This window comes from Chelonia mydas, chromosome 7, assembly GCF_015237465.2.
Source record: "Chelonia mydas isolate rCheMyd1 chromosome 7, rCheMyd1.pri.v2, whole genome shotgun sequence".
Taxonomy (NCBI): Eukaryota; Metazoa; Chordata; order Testudines; family Cheloniidae; genus Chelonia; species Chelonia mydas.
Window position 1 is genome coordinate 59,827,900 of NC_057853.1, and position 21,057 is coordinate 59,848,956.

At 47.5% G+C, this 21,057-nt stretch overlaps 2 protein-coding genes across 8 annotated transcripts in view; both read right to left on the bottom strand.

Annotated features, from left to right (window-relative positions):
* Positions 1-7,505, bottom strand: part of ERLIN1 (ER lipid raft associated 1) — a 57,189-nt gene extending 49,684 nt beyond the window's left edge. Inside the window, exon 1 of one of the 6 annotated variants that reach the window (XR_005226043.2) lies at positions 7,203-7,251. The gene's annotated coding sequence lies outside the window, so the exon portion shown is untranslated. The other 5 variants (XM_043551787.1, XM_043551786.1, XM_037903438.2 and 2 more) reach the window with 5 other exon arrangements.
* Positions 7,506-11,249: 3,744 nt separating this feature from the next.
* The window catches only part of CHUK (component of inhibitor of nuclear factor kappa B kinase complex), an 87,873-nt gene continuing 78,065 nt past the window's right edge, over positions 11,250-21,057 (bottom strand). Inside the window, exons 21-22 of one of the 2 annotated variants that reach the window (XR_005226303.2) lie at positions 15,311-19,352; positions 11,250-15,207 (exon numbers count right to left, since the gene is read on the bottom strand). Coding sequence is in view for 1 of the 2 variants with exons in the window: in XM_037905624.2 (XP_037761552.1) it covers positions 19,326-19,352 (27 nt within the window). In the remaining variant the exon portion in view is untranslated. Of the gene's footprint in view, positions 19,353-21,057 lie in introns of both variants that reach the window. The other variant, XM_037905624.2, reaches the window with a different exon arrangement.

Sequence of the window (21,057 nt, forward strand, 5' to 3'; positions counted from 1 at the left end):
GTTAGACACGTCAAAGGAGACACCTGTGACCCAACATGGCTAAAGCATGTCTGCATTTTGTTGTGTAGATGGGAACTCTAACTATGTGCGCAATCCACATTAAAGTCGTGAATAATTAGTGTCAGGAAACAGTCATAAAACGCAGGCCCAAAAACACAACACCCTTCCTCTCAAACTGGCCCAAAAGGAAGTCCCAAAAGCTCCGCATGAAATCATATGACAACCAAAATCTTTTCTGGGGAGCAAATTCTACCATCCCTCAGAAAAGATTCCAAATGCAACAAGTACTTAAACTGTTATTCAACGCAACCAATCTCATTGCCCAATGCTCAGAGTCCAACCTCCCATTTCTGAGTAAAGAGCTGTCTCCCACTCCACTGCCAATATCCTGGATCTCTTCCAATAAAGCTTCAGGCCAGGGCATGACAGAACTGAATCTGTGGACATACTGATGACTGCTTCTTATCCCTGGATTTTGGTGTATAGCCATACTATGACTGCTGGATCTGTAAGGCCTTGTATACGGTCAGTCATAAAATGCAGCTGTCCTATCTCAGAGACACAGCACAGGCATGCAACAGCACACTGAAAAAAACATTCCAATCCTTCCTTTTTCGATCAAACCACAAGAGTCATGCTGGGAAACTGTCTTCCATCTCCAGAGCCCACTCCTATGGAGTGCCATAGGGATCCATACTATTGACAGATGGGTTGCATGGAGCCAGTAGGTAAAATCATAGGGCCTCATGGACTCAGCAATACATGGATCATACCCAGCTATCCAAATACTAAAGGAAACAGTAGTGCCGGATGAAAAGAAGATGAAACTCAACCTGGTTTGGATGGAGGCAATACCAGTGGAGTAAAATGCTTCGAAGAACTTGCTGCCAGCATTTTACCTCTCCTCAGATAGTCAAGTCTATAGACACAATCCTGGACCCATCATAAATCTCTGGCTGCAGAAAGAGATTTCAATCTATGCTTGTCTCAGCTTGTCAGACTCAGGCCCAGCCACAAGTGACCTGAGCATTTGTGATCGTTCAACTAGATTACCGTAGCAATATATCTAGAAATGAATTCACCGACATAAGGCTCCAACTGTTCAAACTGCAGCAGCTCACCTTCTTAGCAACACAAACACTCAAAAGGACATCACTCCAGAGCCTGGCTCCTGCATTGGCTCAATTTAAATAAGGAGTCACATCAATGGGTCCTGCCTTCCAAGCTCCTCCACAGAAACACCCAGCTACCTAAAAGAACCCCTCAGTCACAAGGACCACTGTTGACTGTATCCTTTTATAGTCCTGTTTCAACACCAAAGTCATACTCTAACCATGACTGGGGACACAACAGTATGTTAAGTGCTTCCCTGTGATATGGCTGAACATGTAGTGTAAATGGGCCTAGAATGACACTGAAAAAATCGACTTAGGCCCAAGGTTTAGGTTCTGAAAATAAATCTAGTTTAAAAAGGTCTCCCACCAATAGAAATGTTTCCATGCTTCCCCCCCTCCCCCTCTATTTTCACAAAAGCTTTTTTAAAGGAACACAACATGTTCTGCAGCATTGTAGCCTGAACATTGCAGATTCATGTCCAAATGCAGTGCAGGCACAGATTAGAAACTGACTTGCCCATTCTTATTGCCTAAACAGCCATGTGCAGTGAATTTGATATTTTCAAATTCTGTCAGCTAAGATGCTATTAGTAACAAATAAGGAAATTTAAAAAAAAAAAAAAAAAGAAAAAAGAAAAGAACTCTGTTCGTGCGCCTCACAGCTCCCTTTTAAATTCTCCATGCAACTGGAAGTTACAGTGGCAAAGCGACAAGAATCAAGGAGAACTTGTGGCACCTTAGAGACTAACAAATTTATTTGAGCATAAGCTTTCGTGAGCTACAGCTCACTTCTTAGTCTCTTAAGGTACCATAAGTACTCCTTTTCTTTTTGCGGGTACAGACTAACATGGCTGCTACTCTGAAAAGAATCAAGGGTTCAGTACTTAATTGGTTTGTGAAGTATCTTGGCCTCTACACTAAATGAACTTGGCCATTAATTTTACTGCAACTTTAGAAACCTGTAAACAGCCAAGTAAAAACCTTTGAATGCGGGAAGGAGCGTACAGCTGTCCTCAGCAAGCTGTTCTTATTTTGCTACTGCAGACACTCAGTCACACCTATAATTTAAGGTGATCTGCAAAAAATAAGTCACCTAATTTGTCTTTTTTGCTTCTTTATATACTGTACATATATTTTCTTCTCTCCCCCCAAAAGGCAGATGCAGTGCTTGTTTTACCTTTAGAAATAATAAGGTTTCATTTTCTGCTTTTGATTAAGGTGTCCCCTACAAGAGCCAAAGAACTGGAAAAAGAGCTCTGTGCCCTAAGCAGAAAAGGCATATCTTCAGAAATCTTCCTTCTCAACTGTTTGTCTAACATTTCAGCTAAATATGAGTTTAAATACAATTTCAGATAAACTGACTAAAAACCCTTTCCTCTCGGTTGGCTCAGGAATTGCTTCCTTCACACAGTACCACAACCCTACTAGCTCTCCAGGTAAAAATGGATAGCCAACACCCAAAGTTTGCAATTAAACACTTCTAAACAGCTAAAAAAGGGTAAACACTCCCCCCACCCCCCACTTCTTAACCCAGCAAGTTTAAGATTGCACATTTTTCTTTAGGAACATAGCAATTTTCACACTGGATCGGACTTTACTCCCGGGGGAATTCTGCACCACTGCACAAGGCAGAATTTTGCAGAAATTAATGTTGTGTGCGCAGAATTTCCTTCCCGCCCCCACAGAAATGGGCTGCAGAGATGTTGGCTGCCATCAGAAGCCACTGGACCCGGCTGAGCCCAGCTCACAAATAGAAGACAAGGCTGGGGAAAAGTGGAGTGAACTGGAGGGCTCCCAGCAGCTGCAGTTCCCAGCATGCCCTGAAGGAAGGAGGCAGTGGCGCACAGGAAACTCTGTGCAAGCCTGGGACCCAGTATCAGGCCGTTTCTCCTCTGGATCCCTGGGTAGGAGGTAGAGTGTCTGGTCTGGGGAAGGCCCCACAGCTGGGCTCTGAGGGGGAGGAGTGAGTGTCTAGGCTGGGGAACGCCCTATGGCTGGACTCTAGGTGGGAGGGGGTGAGTGTGTCTGGGCTGGGGAGGCGCAGCTGGCCTCAGGGGAGGGGGGAGGGGAAGTGTCTGGGCTGGGGGTGTGTGCATGGCTGGGCTGGGGGAGGGGGGGAGAAGGGGGGTGTGTTTCTGCAATGGGGGAGGCCCGCAGCTGGCCTCGGGGGGGGGGGGAGAAGGGGAAGTATCTGGGCTGGTGGAGGGTGCATGGCTGGGCTCGGAGGGGGAAAGGGTGTGTGTGTCTGGGCTGGGGGGGGGCCTGCAGCCAACCTCTAGGGGGGAGGGGATGTGAGTGTCTAGGCCACGGAGGGCCCTATGGCTGGGCTCTGGGGGGCCTGCAGCTGGTCCCTGGGGGGGGGGGGGGGGAGTGTGTCTGGCCCCCCAGCTGGGCTATGCAGGGGAGGGAGCAGAGAAACAGGAATTGGGTTGTCAGAGTGCAGGGGTGGGCAAATGTTTTGGCCTGAGGGCCATATTGGGGTATGGAAATTGCATGGCGGGTCATGAAATTCGGGGTAGGGGTGCAGGAGGGGGCAAGGGCTCCTGCTGGGGGTGTGGGCTCTGGGGTGGGGCCAGAAATGAGGAGTTCAGGGTGCAGGAGTGGGCTCCAGGCTGGAACCAAGGGGTTCGGAGAGCAGGAGGGGGATCAGGATGGGGCAAGCTATTGGGGCTCTGGGATGGGGCTGGGGATGAGGGGCTTGGGGTACAAGAGGGGGCTCTGGGCTGGGATCAAGGGGTTTGAAGGGGGATCTGGGCTGTGGCAGGGGACTGGGGCAGGCTCCCGGCAGCGCCTACCTGAAGCCGCTCCCGGCAGCGCCTACCTGAAGCCGCTCCCGGCAGCGCCTACCTGAAGCCGCTCCCGGCAGCGCCTACCTGAAGCCGCTCCCGGCAGCGCCTACCTGAAGCCGCTCCCGGCAGCGCCTACCTGAAGCCGCTCCCGGCAGCGCCTACCTGAAGCCGCTCCCGGCAGCGCCTACCTGAAGCCGCTCCCGGCAGCGCCTACCTGAAGCCGCTCCCGGCAGCGCCTACCTGAAGCCGCTCCCGGCAGCGCCTACCTGAAGCCGCTCCCGGCAGCGCCTACCTGAAGCCGCTCCCGGCAGCGCCTACCTGAAGCCGCTCCCGGCAGCGCCTACCTGAAGCCGCTCCCGGCAGCGCCTACCTGAAGCCGCTCCCGGCAGCGCCTACCTGAAGCCGCTCCCGGCAGCGCCTACCTGAAGCCGCTCCCGGCAGCATGTCCCCCCTCTAACTCCAAGGTGTGGCCAGGTGGCTCTGCGCGCTGCCCCATCTGCAGGCACCACCCTGGCAGCTCCCACTGGCCAGGAACCACAGTCAACAGGAGCTGCAGCGGCAGCGCCTGCGGATGGGGTGGTGTGCAGAGCCACCTGACCACGCCTCTGCGTACTACATAGGAGCCAGTGGGGAAATCATGCCGGCTGCTTCCTGGAAGCCTCACGGAGCGGGACAAGCCCCTGACCCTGCTCCCCAGCGGGAGCTGAGGGCCGGATTAAATGGTCTGACAGACCAGATGTGGCCCGCAGGCCGTAGTCTGCCCAGCCGTCAGAGGGGTTTCTTTAACAACACAGACAAAAAATTCCCCCAGGAGTAGAGAGTTACAGACATACTTGATGACAGATATTTTGAAATAAATTACCAAAATAATTGAAACTGGTGTGATTATATAGTGTTATTTTGACAAATAAAATTTGAACAATTTTGAAGTTTTAAAATATTGTGTGCAGAATTTTTAATTTTTTGGTGCAGAATTCCCCCAGGAGTATGACTTGTAGTCTGGTATCTTATCTCTAAGAGAAGCCAGTTCAGGTATTTCAGAGGAAGATGCAAGAACCCTTGGACTGGCTACTTATGGAAAGCATCTTGGAGGGGGAGTTCCTGCCTCAACCCAACACTGACTAGCTGGGGTATGCACAAAAGGTGAGAACTCACACACTAGGCTATCCCAAAACTTCCACATTTGGGAGTGAAATTTGTCATGTGTCATCTCTACCCAAACAGGATTTTAATAGAGAAAACGCCCTTGAGCTCCTGAGTTATGGGACTGTTAAGACTTTTTCCCATTGTAATAAATATTTTAGACACAATCTGCCCTTCCCTCAAACAGGCACAGAAGTAGCTGAAACACAGCCTTGTTTACTTGGGGCGTGGGGGAGGACTTTGATCAGAAAGTACAGACTCAGCTCTTTGATGTCTTGCTTAGGCTGCTCCAGCCAAACAGCTGAAAGGTGGCAGGAACAGGCAAGAATAAACACACACAATTTCAATGAGGCCAGCAAGACTATGCACTTTTAAATAGTCATCTCACAGAACTGAAACTAAGTTGTGGGCTTTAGCAGGGCAAGGAGATTAACTTTCCCTTTGGTGCCAACAGTTGCTCCAGGGTGCAGAACTTTCTCTAAGTTCCTCATCCAACCCAGGTGTCTAAACATCCTTCTCCTGGACTAAATTGGACACTTCCTAGAACAATCTGTGATAAGCTAGTCCTTCCCTGACTGAGGGCTGCTATTATGACTAGCTTGGTGCAAATCAGAAATGTGGTAGAGATTAAAGGGCCCCTAAGGGAATGGCTGAGAACCAAAAGCTTCCTGCTTCTGAGTGTTTAGGGTGGGAAGGGGAGAAGCTAGTCATCTATTTTTCCAGACTCTATGCTTTTCCTTTGTTTGAAAAAGTGACATTTCTCGTGAAAGACTGCAAAGAAGCAGGTGTAACCAATGAGCAGTCTTGTCTTCCTGTATCTGCAGATAAGACAGCATTAGGGCTTCTGCAGCTACTGCTCAGAATTTTGCCAAGCAGCTACAGAATGAAGTTATCAAGTTTCTGGGTAAGTCTCCCTGAGGCTGCTCAGAACTGTAGGCAGCAGTGAAATTATTCACTGGGGAAGGGAGCCCAAAACCACAGCAGCTAAGGGACTGGGTAGAATGTGTCTGTGTTCATAAGAATCAGCCTAAAAAACCCACAGCTGACAAATGAGGCTATCAAGAAACTGGTGTAACGATTGCCTGTCTCAGCAAGCACCAATAGACAGCCATACTAGAACATGCCCTGCAGGACATTTCACCTTCAGCTTGTGGGAAATTAAAGAGCTCTATTAATATGCTCAAACTTTTTCACACAACACCACACCACCAGACTCTTCAGCATGATTAAAAATGCCCCAGCCAGAATAAACTAAGATACAGCAGCAGCTTCCTAAGCACAGACCTCAGCAGCCAGGAGTCTGGATTGCTGCTTTAGTCACCCCACCTGCTGCAAATCAATCAGTCTGGGAGTTTCTCCACAAGACCTATTAAAACTCTGGAGAACGTCAAGCACTACTATTGTACTTCTCATCCAGCAATGCAACGTGAACATTCATCCATTTACCTCACATCACCCAGCCTCTCCTGAAAACACGCACCATGTCCTGTAAGCAGAACTGCTTTACCTGCTGTTTGGGTCTGTTCTACGTGAGCTCTTAGGACAGGTCTACGCTGGGATTAGACACCCGCGGCTGGCCCGTACCAGCTGACTCCGGCTCGTGGACCTCGGGCTAAGAGGCTGTTTTATTGCCGTGTCCATGCTCGCAGGCTCCCCGCTCGCAGTGCCCCTGGGCCCGGACTCCAGCTCCTTGGCCCGAGTCAGCCGCGGGGATCTCAGTGCAGCGCTACGTACCCTCAGCACTAACGGCTGAGGCAGCAGCGCGTCACACCGCCCGCCTCGCACGGGCCCGCTCCGCCTCGGACTCGCTTTCTGAAGCGGGAGGAAACGGTCCCGCCGCTTTCAACACCAGCCCAGAGGCAGGCTGCAGCCGAGCGGCCCTTCCCCAGCGCAGCAGGTCCCTCGCTCCTCCGGAGCCGTGTCCCCGGCCGCCCCCAATGCTCCCGCAGGCACAGCCAGGGGCTCGCCAGAGGACCGCTGAGAACGCTCCGGGCCGCAGCCAGGAGCCCCGGGCCCCGCCCCGGAGCACCGGCCGCCAGGCATGCTGTGCGAGGCTTCGCCCCCGCGGCCGCCCGGGTCCGTGGTGAGCGGTAGGGCCAGCGCGCTCCCCAGTCGAGCCTTGTGGTGTGAGGGGCTCTCTGCCACCCCCCGGTACCTGCTCAGCGCCGCCCCTCACGAGCCACCGGACACATCGCTCCCACGCACGCGCGGCTAACAGCACCCTCTCCCACTTCCTACCAGCCAATCACCGACCACAAGGGGCCAGTTCCCATGTACGGTAAGTTAGCGAGGACAAACTACCTGTCGTCACAGATCCGCGTAGTACTAGAATCCAACGCGGGGGCGGGCGGTGTCACAGTGCCGGTCGGGGCTCAGTGCTGGGGGCAAGGCAGTGCCACACTACGGGGCGGGCTCAGTGCAGGACTGGGCCGTGTCGCACTGTGGGTTGCTGAGAGGTGGGGCTCAGTGCTGGGGGTGGGGCTGGGCCACGTCACACTCATTAGGGGCAACGATCAGTGCGAGTGGGCAGGCTGGGTAGTGCCACATTAGGAGGAGGATCAGGGCTAGGGGCATCACACTGTGAAGGTGATGCCCTGTGCTGGGTGGGCAGGACTGGGATGAGGATCAAAGCTGGGGGCAGAGGTGTCACATTGGGGGGTGATGCTCAGTGCTGGGGTGGCATGGGGCAGCCTTACACAGGGATGAGAGTCAGGGCTGGGAGGGGTGAGGCTGGGCAGTGTCACACTAGGGGCAGCGCTCAGTACTAGGGTCTTGGCTGGGCAGCTGGGGGTGTTACAGAGCAATGTCACACTGTTGGACAATGTACTGTACTGCATAGGTGGGGCTGGTCAATCTCACTGCGATAAGGATAAATGCTGGGGGCAGAGGTGTCACAGTGGGGGTGATGCTCAGGGTTGGGGTTAGGGAGTGTCACAGCGTAGGGGTGATGCTCCGTCATGGGTGGGGCAGCAGCAGTGAGGGTCAATGCTAGGGGCAGGTCTGGGCAATGATACTGTGTCATTCTTCTGTAACATTGTTTAAAAGTGGTCTGACTCCTGAAAAGTCAATACTCTCCCACATTGTTGATCCCCATTGTTAATTTATGGAACAGAAGGGCTGCTCCTCTTACAACAGCTGTAGCCATCCGCTAAAGTTGGATTGGGGAAACTCCATGCAGTTTTGTCAGGATAGCTGTCAAGTGCTTTGTGCCACCCAGGCAGCACAAACGGGCTAGAGAAAAAGCTGAAAATGACCTAATGTCTCTATTTCTTTACATAAAGGATAAAAATGTAAGAGACACTTAGGTTCCAAGCACCAATAGCATGATCTCCCACCTATGGCACAAACAAGCATTTAAAAGCCAAGCCATGACTGTCTCTGTTCTAAAATATACTGGATTCTGGCTTGAAGAATTGACCATCTAGAATTTAGACCTGAAGTTACAAATGGGGGGTGATGGTGACAGGAGGTAACAAAAACAAAGGAGAGGAAGGAAGGTGTGTTATCGGTGAGGGTACATGTGGAAGGAAGGGGACAGGACAATGCACCCTAAAGAACAGAAGGTAACTCAGTTATGCAAGTGTGTAGGGCCAGTTATCTGCTACACAGGACTGTGACTGTTGGCAATATGCAGGACATAGTGAATAGATTTGCAGTAATAGACTACCCAAAGTGAAGTGGGGCCATACACAGCATGCATATTCCTCTTTTGGCAACAGACCACCTTGCCACAAAGCAGATCAGCAAAAATGGCTACTTTTCTATGCTTATTCAAGCATTGGTGACTCATAAGTAACATTTCACAGATATCAACATGGGTTGGTCAGGGAAAGTGCATGACAGTCACTTCTTTAAGAACACAGCTGTTCAGAAAGCTGCAAGCAGGGTGAACCAGGATGTACAGCATTTGGATTTGCTGAATTATGGCTTAGGTTGTTTCCCTCTTTGTCCTGGTGGGACTCCAGGGACTTTTTTTTCCATGCTAGAAAAAACAAGAGGGCGAGGTAATATCTTTTATTAGACTAACTTCTGTTGCTGAAAGAGAAACTTTTGAGCTTACTTAGAGTTCTTCACACGTGACCTGAAGAAGAGCTCAGTGGTAAGCTCAAAAGCTTGTGTCTTTTTCACCAACCAAAGTTGGTCCAATAAAAGATACTACCTCACCTACCTTGTTTCTCTAGTATCCTAGGACCAACACAGCTACAACAAACACTGCAAAATGACAATGGAAGATATCACATTTTTCCATGCTTTTGGTCATATCAGTCCTTTTTTCATGGTCCAGTACAGCATCTCTCAGAACGTGTGCTCCCTAGTTTTCTTCTCTATCAGGGTCAGGAGTTCTGCAGGTGTAAAGGGAGCATTGCTCAAAGCCACCATGCGAGAAGCTGCTTTATAAAAGCAGTACAGCTGTACCACTGAATTTACAGTCACAGGGGAAAGGGAAAGATAAGTTTCAAAGCTGCCTTCCCCTATTTGCATAAACACTTTTAATGAGAAAAGCTTATTGATGCTTCAGCTTTGGAACAGCTCAGCCCTGCACCACTCTCCGTTCCCCACCAGGGACAAGGGGGATAAGGACTTTCTTTTGCATGAAGCTATAAAATGTTGGTCCCTGTTTCATGGGTATGAGTATAAGACAATAGCACTGAATATTAGAACTACTTTCCACAGACGGTGGTGGTTTTAGCTGATCTCACACAAGGGTCACAAAGGCACAGAGAACACAGCTGCTACTGGCGTCCTGAGCTCGAATGTTGCTAGCCAGTTTACTGCAATGGTATCAGCCGAACTCACGACAGAGCGATGTGGGAAAGTGTTCGTCTGTGGAGGAAGAAATAAGGCAGCCATCCCTGGGAACCTTTGGGAGAGGATTGCAGAGCATCTCCCTGAAAGTTTCGAGATCTCTCAGGAGGACAAAAAGGAAATCTCTATGCAATATAAACAAAATGCTCTGCATGCCACCACCACCCCACCCAACCTAATGGGAATGAAAAGAAGATACCAAGTCGGTCTATCTGTCTCTTGTACCACCACTCTTCTAGTATGAATAAAACAATGAAAGTCAATATCTTTGTCTTGCGAGCCTGGAATGGTTCGGGTGCATCTTAAATTTGAGCAATGTAACAAAAAATGCGTGCACACGCTTACCTGAGTTCCCTTCCCCTTCATCAGGCTCATCTGCAATCACCTGGCACGACTGGCTACACTGACGTCTCAAATTGGCTTGTGGCTTGGTAGGAGTCCCCCGCCCCATTTCCCACCTCCTCTTCACCATTCATGGCAGGGGTCTCTGGCTTAGGCTCCTCAGAGGTATTCATGGTGGTCTGCTGGGTGCTGGTGCGGTCTGCAGCAAGTATGACATGAAGTGGCAGGTCTGTAGCACAGCACCAAATCTATTGCACTCCTTAACTTTGTGGCATCCCTGGCAAAGTGCACACAGCACTGCTGCTGATCCCTGTTATACCCCTTTGCCTGCATCCCCTGAACAATTTGTTTGCACATTGCTATAGCTCTTCTGCAGCTGTGCTTGCAAAGTCTCTTCTCTCAGGCTCAGGAGATCCAATATTTCTGCCTACTCCAGCCAGGAGCATGTCTAGTGCTTGGAACCAGCCTGGATGGTCAGGCAGTTGCACACAATGGAGAGCTGCTAGATGTGCTTACCAAGGTGGGCATTCAGGGAAAGGCATTTCAAAATCATGCTGCATGCAGGAAGTTTTAAAAAGGGGGAGGAGTGGTTTCAAGTCTCTATGACTACTGGATAGTGGAGTTTACAATTGTGACTAGAGTGGTCACTGTGACAGGGAATGGGGCATTGTGGGACAGCAGCTGGAGGACTATAAGGGTCAACACAAGTCATGCAGTGTCTGCATTCAGACTGTGTCAACCTCAGTAGGTTGACCATAGTTCTATGCCGTTTGGGGAGATGTTTTTACTGCACTGCTGTAACAGGGCGATTATGTCAGCTGCAGACAAATTGAATGTGAACATGTGCACACATAGGTCAGTGCAAGGCGATTTATGTTAATCTAACTATACTGTAGTGTAGACAGGGAGTAGTGTTATGATGGTGGCAGAAAAACTCCTTCTGTTGGCATATGCTGTGCCTTCACTAGAAGGCTCTGCCAATATAGTTGTATCAGCAGGGCCTGTGTAGAGTAGACTAGCCTCTATTAACTTACACAAACAGATTGACAACCAGCATGGTACAAAATATTTTACTGTTAATTGTCAAGGGTATTAACAATATTTCTGACATAACATATTTTGTAAGAAAATTTAGATATAAAAATCAAGACTACAAAGGAGGTTACTTACCTGGTCCGTAACTAGAATTCTTTGAGATGTATTCTCTATATGTTCTCCACGTGCCAGATATTGGAACACTTTAGCCAGCAGTGTCCATTGGTCACACCCGCTCCCTGCATAGCCTCAAGCCTGTCTCCTCTCACCCCCAAGGGCATAAAAGGGGAAAGTGTGACCAACTGATCCTCAGATCTTTCACCACTACTCAGTCCAAGATATTAGGTCTGGCAGTAGTGGGGAAAAGGAGGGTGGGTTGTAGAACACATGTAGAAAACATCTTGAAAACTCCAGTTACTGAACAGGTAAGTAACTTCCCTTTCTTCTTTGTATGCTTGCCTATATATGATCCACATCCGGTGGTTCACAAGGAGTACACCATACAGACAGAGGGTACTACTGCGAGTCTAATTAAATACGGATTTTAATAGAGCCCCGCCCAGGTGAGCACCTGCATGCGACATCGCCACAATGATGTTTTGTGAACGTACATTAGTCCAGGTAGCATCCCTACAATTATCAACTGTAGGAATACCTCTAAATGAGCCTGCCTGGGCCCCGGCTGAATGTGTCCTAATGTTCCCAGGTAGCTGTAAACTGGCCATCTCATAAAATAACTTTATACAACCTGACATCCATCTAGAAATTCTCTGGGATGAAATTGCCTGAACCTTAGATCTTTCAGCAACAGAAGCAAAGAGCAGAGGGGATGACCTAAATTCATAGATTCCAAGGCCAGAAGGGACCATTGTGGTCATCTAGTTGGACTGCCTGTCTAACACAGGCCAGAGAACTTCCTCCAAAATAATTCTGGGAGCAGATCTTTTAGAAAAATATCCAATCTTGATTTAAAAATTGTCAATGATGGAGAATATACCACGCCAGCGATAAATTGTTCCAATGGTTAATTTCTCTCACTGTTAAAAATTTACGCCTTATTTCCAGTCTAAGTTTAACTAGCTTACAGCCATTGGGTCATATTACACTTCTCACTGCTAGACTGGAGAGCCCATTTTTAAACGTTCCCCATGTAGATATTAACTTACTGTAATCAAGTCACCTCTTAACCTTTTGTTTGTTAAGCAAAGTAGATTGAGCTACTTGAGTATCGCTATCAGGCACATTTTCTAATCCTTTAATAATTCTCATGGCTCTTCTCTGAACCCTCTCCAATTTATTAATATCCTTCTTGAACTGTGAACACCTGAAGTGGAGACAGTTTTTCTGCAGCAGTCGCACCAGTGCCAAATACACAGGTAAAATAACCTCTCTATTCCTACTGGAGAAGATTTTTTCCTAGTGAAATAAATGGACAAGGCACATATGATATCTAATATGTGTAATTCAGCTTCACCCTTGGTTGAGTGTGGTTTCAGAAAGAACACTGGTAAACATACAGATTTATTTATTTAAATGAAAAATCACTCAGCACTTTAGAAAATAATTTAGGGTGCAGTCTGAGAATAACCTTGTCTTTGCAGAAAATCATATATGGCAGAAGATGCTTACAACTCACTCACCTTACGTGCTGATGTAATAGCCACAAGGAAAGCTGTATTTGTCCATGAAGACAACTGGGAACAAGAAACCCAATGGTTTGAAAGGATGATCCATGAGTCCAGTAAGTAGTAGTGTTCGTGGACTGCCAGTGTAAGAATCTCCCTTGTAAAGACCAGGTCCAATAAAAGGGGAGAACCTGGGTCCAGAACAACAAAGATATCCCCTGGAGTGAAGTGGTCATCAGGGGATTGAAGAGTCTTCTCCCTTGGGAGCTGGTGTTACCTTAGGCGCTCACATTGGTACCAGTGGTACATGGGGTTCTTGAACGTCCTTTGCCAGTACCGATGGTTATCCGAGCCTTGGCTCATGCCTCTCTTTGCTTGGTATCAACAGTGCCAACATGCAGGTACTTATACTATTTGGATCCAGTGGGATGGTATCATAACTCGTACGTGCTCTTAAGCCTCTTGGAACCAGGCACGAAGAGTCACTCATTCGTGAAGGTGCTGGGGAAGCAGCCCTCACCTTAGGAGGTTGTTCTGGAGGGGGATTTCTCTTTAGGCTTTCTACCCTCATGGTGAGCTTGGGAAAAGGATTTCTCAGCTCTATCTTTGCTCGCCCCTGTCTCAGAGACAATGGAGCTGGGTGGTATGTTCCTCAATGCTTCTGGGCCAGGCAGACCCCCCACCCGCCCATGTACATTGGCAGATTAGGCTGGGGCCTCACAGCACATTCCATGAGATGTTTCCTAAGTCTGAATTCCTGAGCTTACAGGGCTCAACTGGGAACGGAATGGCAGATATTCCACTTAGCAGAGATATGAGCTTCTCCAAAGAAGTATGGGCACCTCTAATGGTCATCGCTGACCACGAAGGATCGGGGGCAGGAGATTCTGTTCTTGAAGCCTGGAATCCTGGGCATAATCTGAATCCTTTACCAGGATGGCAGCAGCCCCAGACAGGGGAGTCCCCAAAATCTAACTAAACTAACTCTAAACTGCTATTAACAAAATTTTATTTTTTACAATACTTACAGAAATGAAGTCGAATGATCAGCTTCATGGACACTGGAGGGTTTTGTCTCACACCACACAGCAGTAGAAAGGAAATGGAGAGGTGGACGGTCCACACCATCCCTTATACCGTTCATCTGGGGCACAAGGAGTGGAAAAGTACAGAGGTGGACCAATGGACACTTCTTGCAACAATCTTTCAGTCTCAAGAGCATGGAGCCTGTGTACACACAGAGACACCAGCACTCAAAGAACTTGATGCTGTATCAGCAGCACCAGTTGCAACTTATACAGAGGTCTTAGCCATTAACTGACTTGAGATGAGAGATTTCAAGTCCTTTCTAAAGTACGGTGGACATTTATCCAGAAACTCCTCAGTCTTATCCCATGAAAATAGTCATAGCGAGAAAGAAGAGCCGGATAATTTGCTAAGCGAAGTTGTACGCTCGAGGACAAATGACTTTTTATGCCCAGGAGATCCAACTTTTTTGGTTCTTTATTCTTAGGGATACTTTTAAAGGGTGTTGATAGGTCCAGAGACCCTAGTTCAGTGGTTCCCAAACGGCTTCGCAGAACGTTACAGGGGATTTGCCAGAAAAATTTCACTAATGGCGGCCAGAGGACCCTGAGCATTGGAGACAGCAGGTGGGACCCGGTTGCAGGGCAGACAGCCCGAGCCCCAGGGAGAGTGGGGCCGGGCCGTTGGGGTTGGCAGCCTGAGCCCTGCCCCCATCAGCAGGGGAGTCACCAGCCCGAACCCCAGCACTCCATGTGGGGCTGGCAACCCAAGCCCCAGGGAGAGTGGGGCTGGGCAGTTGGGGCCAGCAGCCCGAGCCCCGGCGGTCAGCGGGACCTGCAACCCGAGCTCAGTTGACTGGGGCAGCCAACGGGGTCCAGCAACTGGAGCCCCACAGAGTGCGGAGCCGGCAGCCCAGACCCCGGTGCAGGGCCAGTAGCCGGAGCCCTGTGATGGGCAGGGCGGGAGCTGAGACCCCAGGCGCACAGGTGGCAGCTCAGACCTCTGGCTTGTCATCGAGGGCAGAGTGAGCAGGGGCCACGCTGTACGTGGGGGGTGGTCCAAGCTAATTTGTCCCTCGCAGGGCACCCTCGTAGGGACGGACCTCGTGGCGGAAGAAAAGCTGTTTGCAAGCCAAACCAGCTGGAAGCACATTGTAGCCAGTGTAGCAGTGTTAAGGTGCCTCAGTAATTGTCATTCTCTCTGGAGTGCTGTTTTGCTTCAGTGAGACCTCAGTGAATCTTCTCATTTCTTAGTTTGTTGGTTGTTAGCAGTCTCTCTGTGTTATTTTTATTAGAACTTTTGTACACAAGTTCAATGGATAAGTGGCTGAAAGGAAAGCGTAAAGATGCAAGAATCAGTTAGTGTTTCCTCAAGTCCACACTGTGGAAATTAAGTCTAATGATCATGATGGTCCTAGAAAGTCACTTACAAAGAAAAGAAAATATGACGACGATTATATAAAATATGGCTTTACATGCATTGGTGATCAAGAATGTCCAAAACCACTGTGTGTGATTTGTGGTGATGTTCTAGCAAACAGCAGCCTCAAACCTTCTCTACTTCGGCGCCATTTAGAAACTAGGCATCCTGCTCAACTCGACACGCCTGTTGATTTTTTCAAGCGAAAATTAGCTGAAAGGAAAAGTGACATTACCAGTTTTATATCCAAAGCAAGTACTGATAATGAAAATGCACTTGAAGCGTCATACCACGTGAGCTACCAATTAGCAAAACCATCAGAAGCCCATACCATAGCAGAGAGCTTGATTGGTTCATGTATAAAAGACGTAATTCATTGCATGCTCAGAGAAAAGGCTGCAAAAAGGATTGACATGATACCTTTGTCCAATAATACGTTGTCAGGAAGAATTAATTACATGTCAAATAATGTAGAGACCACAATTGTACACAGAGTGAAAAATAGTCCATATTATGCTATACAGTTGGATGAATCAAATGATGTAGCTAATCTAGCTATTTTGCTACTGTTTGTACGTTACGTGAATGAAGGTATGGTTGAAGACGACTTGTTGTTTTGCTGACCATTGGAAGAATGTACAACTGGAGAAGATATCGTCAATCTGACTAATGCATATTTTCAAGAAAAGGAAATAGATTGGTCTCGTTGCATAGGCATTTGCACTGATGGGGCCACATCAATGACGGGCAAGTATACTGGATTTGTAGCTCGAACAAAAAAGGTTGCATCAAAAGACTCTTGGACTCATTGCAGCATCCATAGACAAGCCCTCACAACAAAACGCATGCCTGAGGGACTGAAGGAAGTGCTGGACAATGCAGTGAAAATGGTGAATTTCATAAAATCACGGCCAAAAAATTCTAGAATATTTCACGTACTTTGTGAAGAAATGGGTAGTATACACAATTGTCTGTTGACCAATACTGAAGTTAGATGGCTGTCACGGGGCAAAATCCTTGTGCGCTTGCTTGAGCTTAGAACGGAAATCCTAGTTTTTTTCAACAGCCACCCTTTCTACCTTGCCAGCTGTATGGAAAATAATGCCTGGCTCCATAGCATAGCTTATTTAGCAGATAGTTTGTCAAGAATTAATGACCTAAATTTATCTCTTCAAGGCCTCAATATAACAGTTTTCAATGTGCAAGAGCGAGCTGAATCCCTGACAAAGAAGTTGCAGTTCTGGGAAAGTTGTTTGGAAAACAATCAAACTGAGTGTTTCAGTAATCTTCATGACTTCCTGGCAGAACAAACTTCAGTTGGATCAGTGCACTAAAACCAATATAACTGCACACCTAAAAGGACTTCGCACAACTTTCAGGGAATACTTTCCAGCTACGTCAGGTGATCATTACTGGATTCGCAACCCCATTTGATTATACCACTTTCTCAACACAGATATTGAACACTAAGGAAAAAGAAATTGATTGAGATCTCCTGTGATTATGAACTGAAAAGGAGTTTCAGAAATTTGTCATTGATCAACTTTTGGCTGAGTTTAAGAAACGAATATCCCCTTCTGGCAGAAAAAACTGCTGCAGTTTTGTTACCATTTTCAACAACATACTTATGCGAGAAAGCGTTTTCCTCGTATGCACATCTGAAAACCAAATACAGAAACAGACTTGATGCTGAACCAGACCTGAGACTTTATCTTTCTCCAGTGGTTCCAGACTTCCAAGAGCTATGCAGGAAAAGCAAGCGCAGCCATCACACTGAGGAAATTTAAACTTAAATCCCTGGAAATATTCATTTTTAGGAGGGGTTCACGAGATTTCACAATTTAGTGAAAGGGGTTCACGGGCTGTTAAAGTTTGGGAACCATTGAGGTAAAGTAATGTGTGAGTGGACAAAATGGAACATTGCCAGCTGGTTCTGTCTCACAGCCAGAAGTGGTGAAAGGAACTCAGGGTCCTTTGGTCACGCCTTCCCCTTGTAGATGGCGTGACCATCTCCTTAAGGGAAGAGAGGCTTGAGGCTACACTGGGAACTGATGAAATCAATGGACACTGCTGGCAAAAATGTTCCGATCTCTGGATCAGAGATCTTCAATCTCCCGCATGAAGAGGTATAGACACAGAAGACATTTAGACAAGTGCTCGAATATATTTTAATCCTAATGATCAGAATTCAGTTTGCTGTTTTGGGATGAAATATGCCTTTTTGTACTTCGTTTACTAGTGAGCTCAATTCTCTATTGCCTTGTATCCTTGGTTGCTCATACTGGTGCAAAGTGCATGTAAAATGTACACCCACTTTGCACAGATGTAAATGACTGCACAAGGAGGCAAGGGAATGGAGGCCCACTTAGTGTATTGCTGGTTATTTTGTGGATGATGTGAAATTTACAATTTCCTTCGCTTTTTATTTCTTGCTATTCAGAACTTGGATTTGGTAAGTGATGTGCACTTGTTACTTCATAGCTACCTGGTTTTGAAATGTTTTGGTTTTAGAGTAATTCAGCCTTATATGGAGAGAGACAAGCATGGATCAAGATTTTCAAAAGCAGCTTATGCTTTCGAGTGTCCAACTTAAGACATCTTAAAAGGGCGTAATTTTCAGAAAGTGCTGAGCACCTGCCCTCTGTTAAAGAGGTTGGGTTGCATACCCAAAATCACTAGCCATTTTTGAAAATCTTGCCCATAAACTGAAGTCCAGGTAGCCTGTTACCTTTCCGCTCCTGCATCCTGCCCAAACAGAACATTGGCAAGTCAAACCATTTGAGGGTATCATCTTTAAAATGACGCAAATCTGGAACATAATAAGAATCACGAAGAGGTTCTACATAATATAATATTTATCACAAATGAACAAATAGAAGTCTTAAATATTTTAAAGTAGCCAGTGGATATAAAATTCCATCTGTTTGGAATTGGGGAGTATTTCCTGATCAGTAAGAAAACCTGTCAAAACTGCTTCTTGGTAGACAAGAGTGCATATCGGGGTGGAAAGCCATGGCTGTAGTGTTTTTCTTTCATCCATCAGAAATTGCATTCCGCAGACCAGGGCTCAGATGGTTGGGATTTAGCAGGGGTTGGGGTGCAAGATAACGTAAGTAATACGTCATTTTGCATGTGAGATGCCTGCCCCAGGAGAAGAGGGTGCAGTAGCCCAGCACCCCAGCAGGACACTGCAGATACTGCTGTAGCCTGTACTGTGCATCTTGTCCACTTAAGGCAGATATCTGTCTGCACCTAGAAGGCACTCCCTGCCTTCTCCCTACTCAGAGGAAATAAGGAGAACACCTCCCTGGTACCTGCCCCCTCTGCTTCCCCTAGAGCTCACAGCAGCTCTAGCACCAAACAAATTAACGCCAAATGCTGAGGCAGAGTACCTCCCGCCAGGAGAGGTTCTCCATAGACAGAACATTTCAAACAGTGCTCTAATCTCAGCTCATCTGTCAGAGCAACAGCTGCCTCCCGTAGCAGTGCCGATCAGGCACAGACTGCATGGACGGGTCATACTGCTAGAAAGACTGGCCATTGCAAACATTTTCAAACCAAACCCAGGTGCCTAAAAAGCTTCTAAATATAAAGGGTGTCATTTTCAAATGTGCTGAGCATCTGCAGTGCCCAGGGATGTAGTGGGAGCCAGGATCACTCAGCATCTCTGAAAATCAGGCTCCTTCTTTAGGTAGCTTAATATGGATTTAAAAGCCCTGAAATGAGGCAGCAGGTTGGAAAACATTTGCCTCTAGCAGCAAAACATACAAGGTAGGGTCTCTGTTGCTGCCCATGTACTTTATAATCAAGTCCGCTAACATCTACAAAACACAAAATGCCTCTTGCAGAACTAACTGTCATCCGGATGCAGTGGGAGAGAAGATTATTCAGTCCTGAATCAGCAGAGTGTGGAATCAACACCACAACATTGATACTGGGCTGTTTCATCTCATCGCAGACTGTCAGCCAACCTTGAGCTCATGGACATATTGGGGATGGCAACAATGCCCGCTTGACTTCCTTAATTATTTCAGCCAACTCCAATCAAGACTCTAGAAAAGAAGCAAAAGAGCAACTAGAGTTCAGTCAGCTTATCAATTTTCAAATCAACGACCACCTGCCTGGGAGCCCACATTGTCCAAAACCACTCACTGATGGCAGTCTTGGAATTATAAGGAGAGACTGAAAGTGGGTAGTGTTTTAACTATCCAAGACCCGCTGGTAACAAACACAGTTAACTGAGGTATTTCAAAGACTTCTGACATTTCACAAACAGCAACTACTTTCCGGATCAAGAGCCTGAAAAGAAGTCACCTGAATCTATTCTCAGCATTGGGGAGGAACTGATGAGAAACCAGAAATGAAGAATTTGTGTGGCCAGGGACTGTGAGCTACTGAAACTCAGTATACTGGCAGACAGTTAACCTTTGACCTCTAAGCTACTGGTTTCATCTGACACAGATCAGCAGGGACCAGAAGTCCTTACTGTCTGAAGGCTATTGGGTAACCACAGGACATGAGTTAATGGTGTCAGCTCAGTCCCTACTATCACAAACCCACCACATTAGCTGGCACTAACTGGACCTTGGTGGTGGTCTCAGCAGCAATACTTGATAAAGTGTCAGAGCTACTCATAAGCAGTTGGTTTGTAAATTAGCAGAAAATAAGGTGAGAAGTAGTAAGCAACAAAGGGTCATCAAAACCAAACATTAAACCCTAAAGGCTAGATTCTGTGCTGTGCCCCTGAAAGGTGCAGCCCAGAAGAGGAGGCCAAGGAGGCTTTAGATAACATTTCATCCTCCAGATTCTGGGCAACTGGGCTCTGCCCTGGGAGCTGCTCTAACTTACAGTAACCTCCCCAGGGCTGCCTATGGCTGTTCAAGAATCCAGTGCTCACTTTGGCTACTCTACCTCCCTACCCCATCCTACTCTAGGGTTTGTGGGGTCCACAAAGGACAGATTATGCTGGCCATATGCTGTTCCCGTGTTGGGAAAATTCTTTACTGGTCTCTTACACAACTGCCACAAAGGTTATAGGGGTCAGAGCAGTGATCCCCTTAACATGTTCTCAAGTGGCTGGTGAGGAGTGGAAGCATGTTGTATATGTAGGTTTTAGCATGGCTTCATAGGAAATCATTCTCAGGGAAACGTGTACTGAAGGGAACATCTAACATTCCAGCTAGGGAGTAGCTTAATGTCACAGTTGGAGGAGAAGTGAAATCTTAATCCCAAGGTCACAGCAGGGATATTTAGATAAATGTAACTGCATAAGGAGCTTTCAACAGAACAAGCTGCCAGGAGAGAGTGTGGCATCTGACACAGATCATCATCATTAGTCTGGACACCATACTGAGTGCTCATGGGAACAGCTTCATTTCATCCATTAGAGATGGGCTGAAACAGGTGAGATCCTTGCCTGCTCAAGGGGAAGGATAGGAGGAGAAGAACTAGCTGGCCCATAGTTTCTGCCTAGCCCAATGACTTATGAATTCCAGTTTCTCATTATTTAGAGAAAGGTGAAATATCCTTCTGCTCAGACACTAGGTCCCAGATTGACATCATACTTGTCCAGTCACACCACTTGTTCCTCCTATTCCCTACTCATTCTGAACCTTAAGCCCATTCCTACTGCCCCTTCTGCTCTTGTCAAGTCAAAGGGTGGACATGGCTCAGGAACAGGAGAAAAGGTTTACTGCAGGCAGTTGTTTCTACTCTATAACAAGATCTTGAGCGATAATGCTCCCACCACCGTCCCCT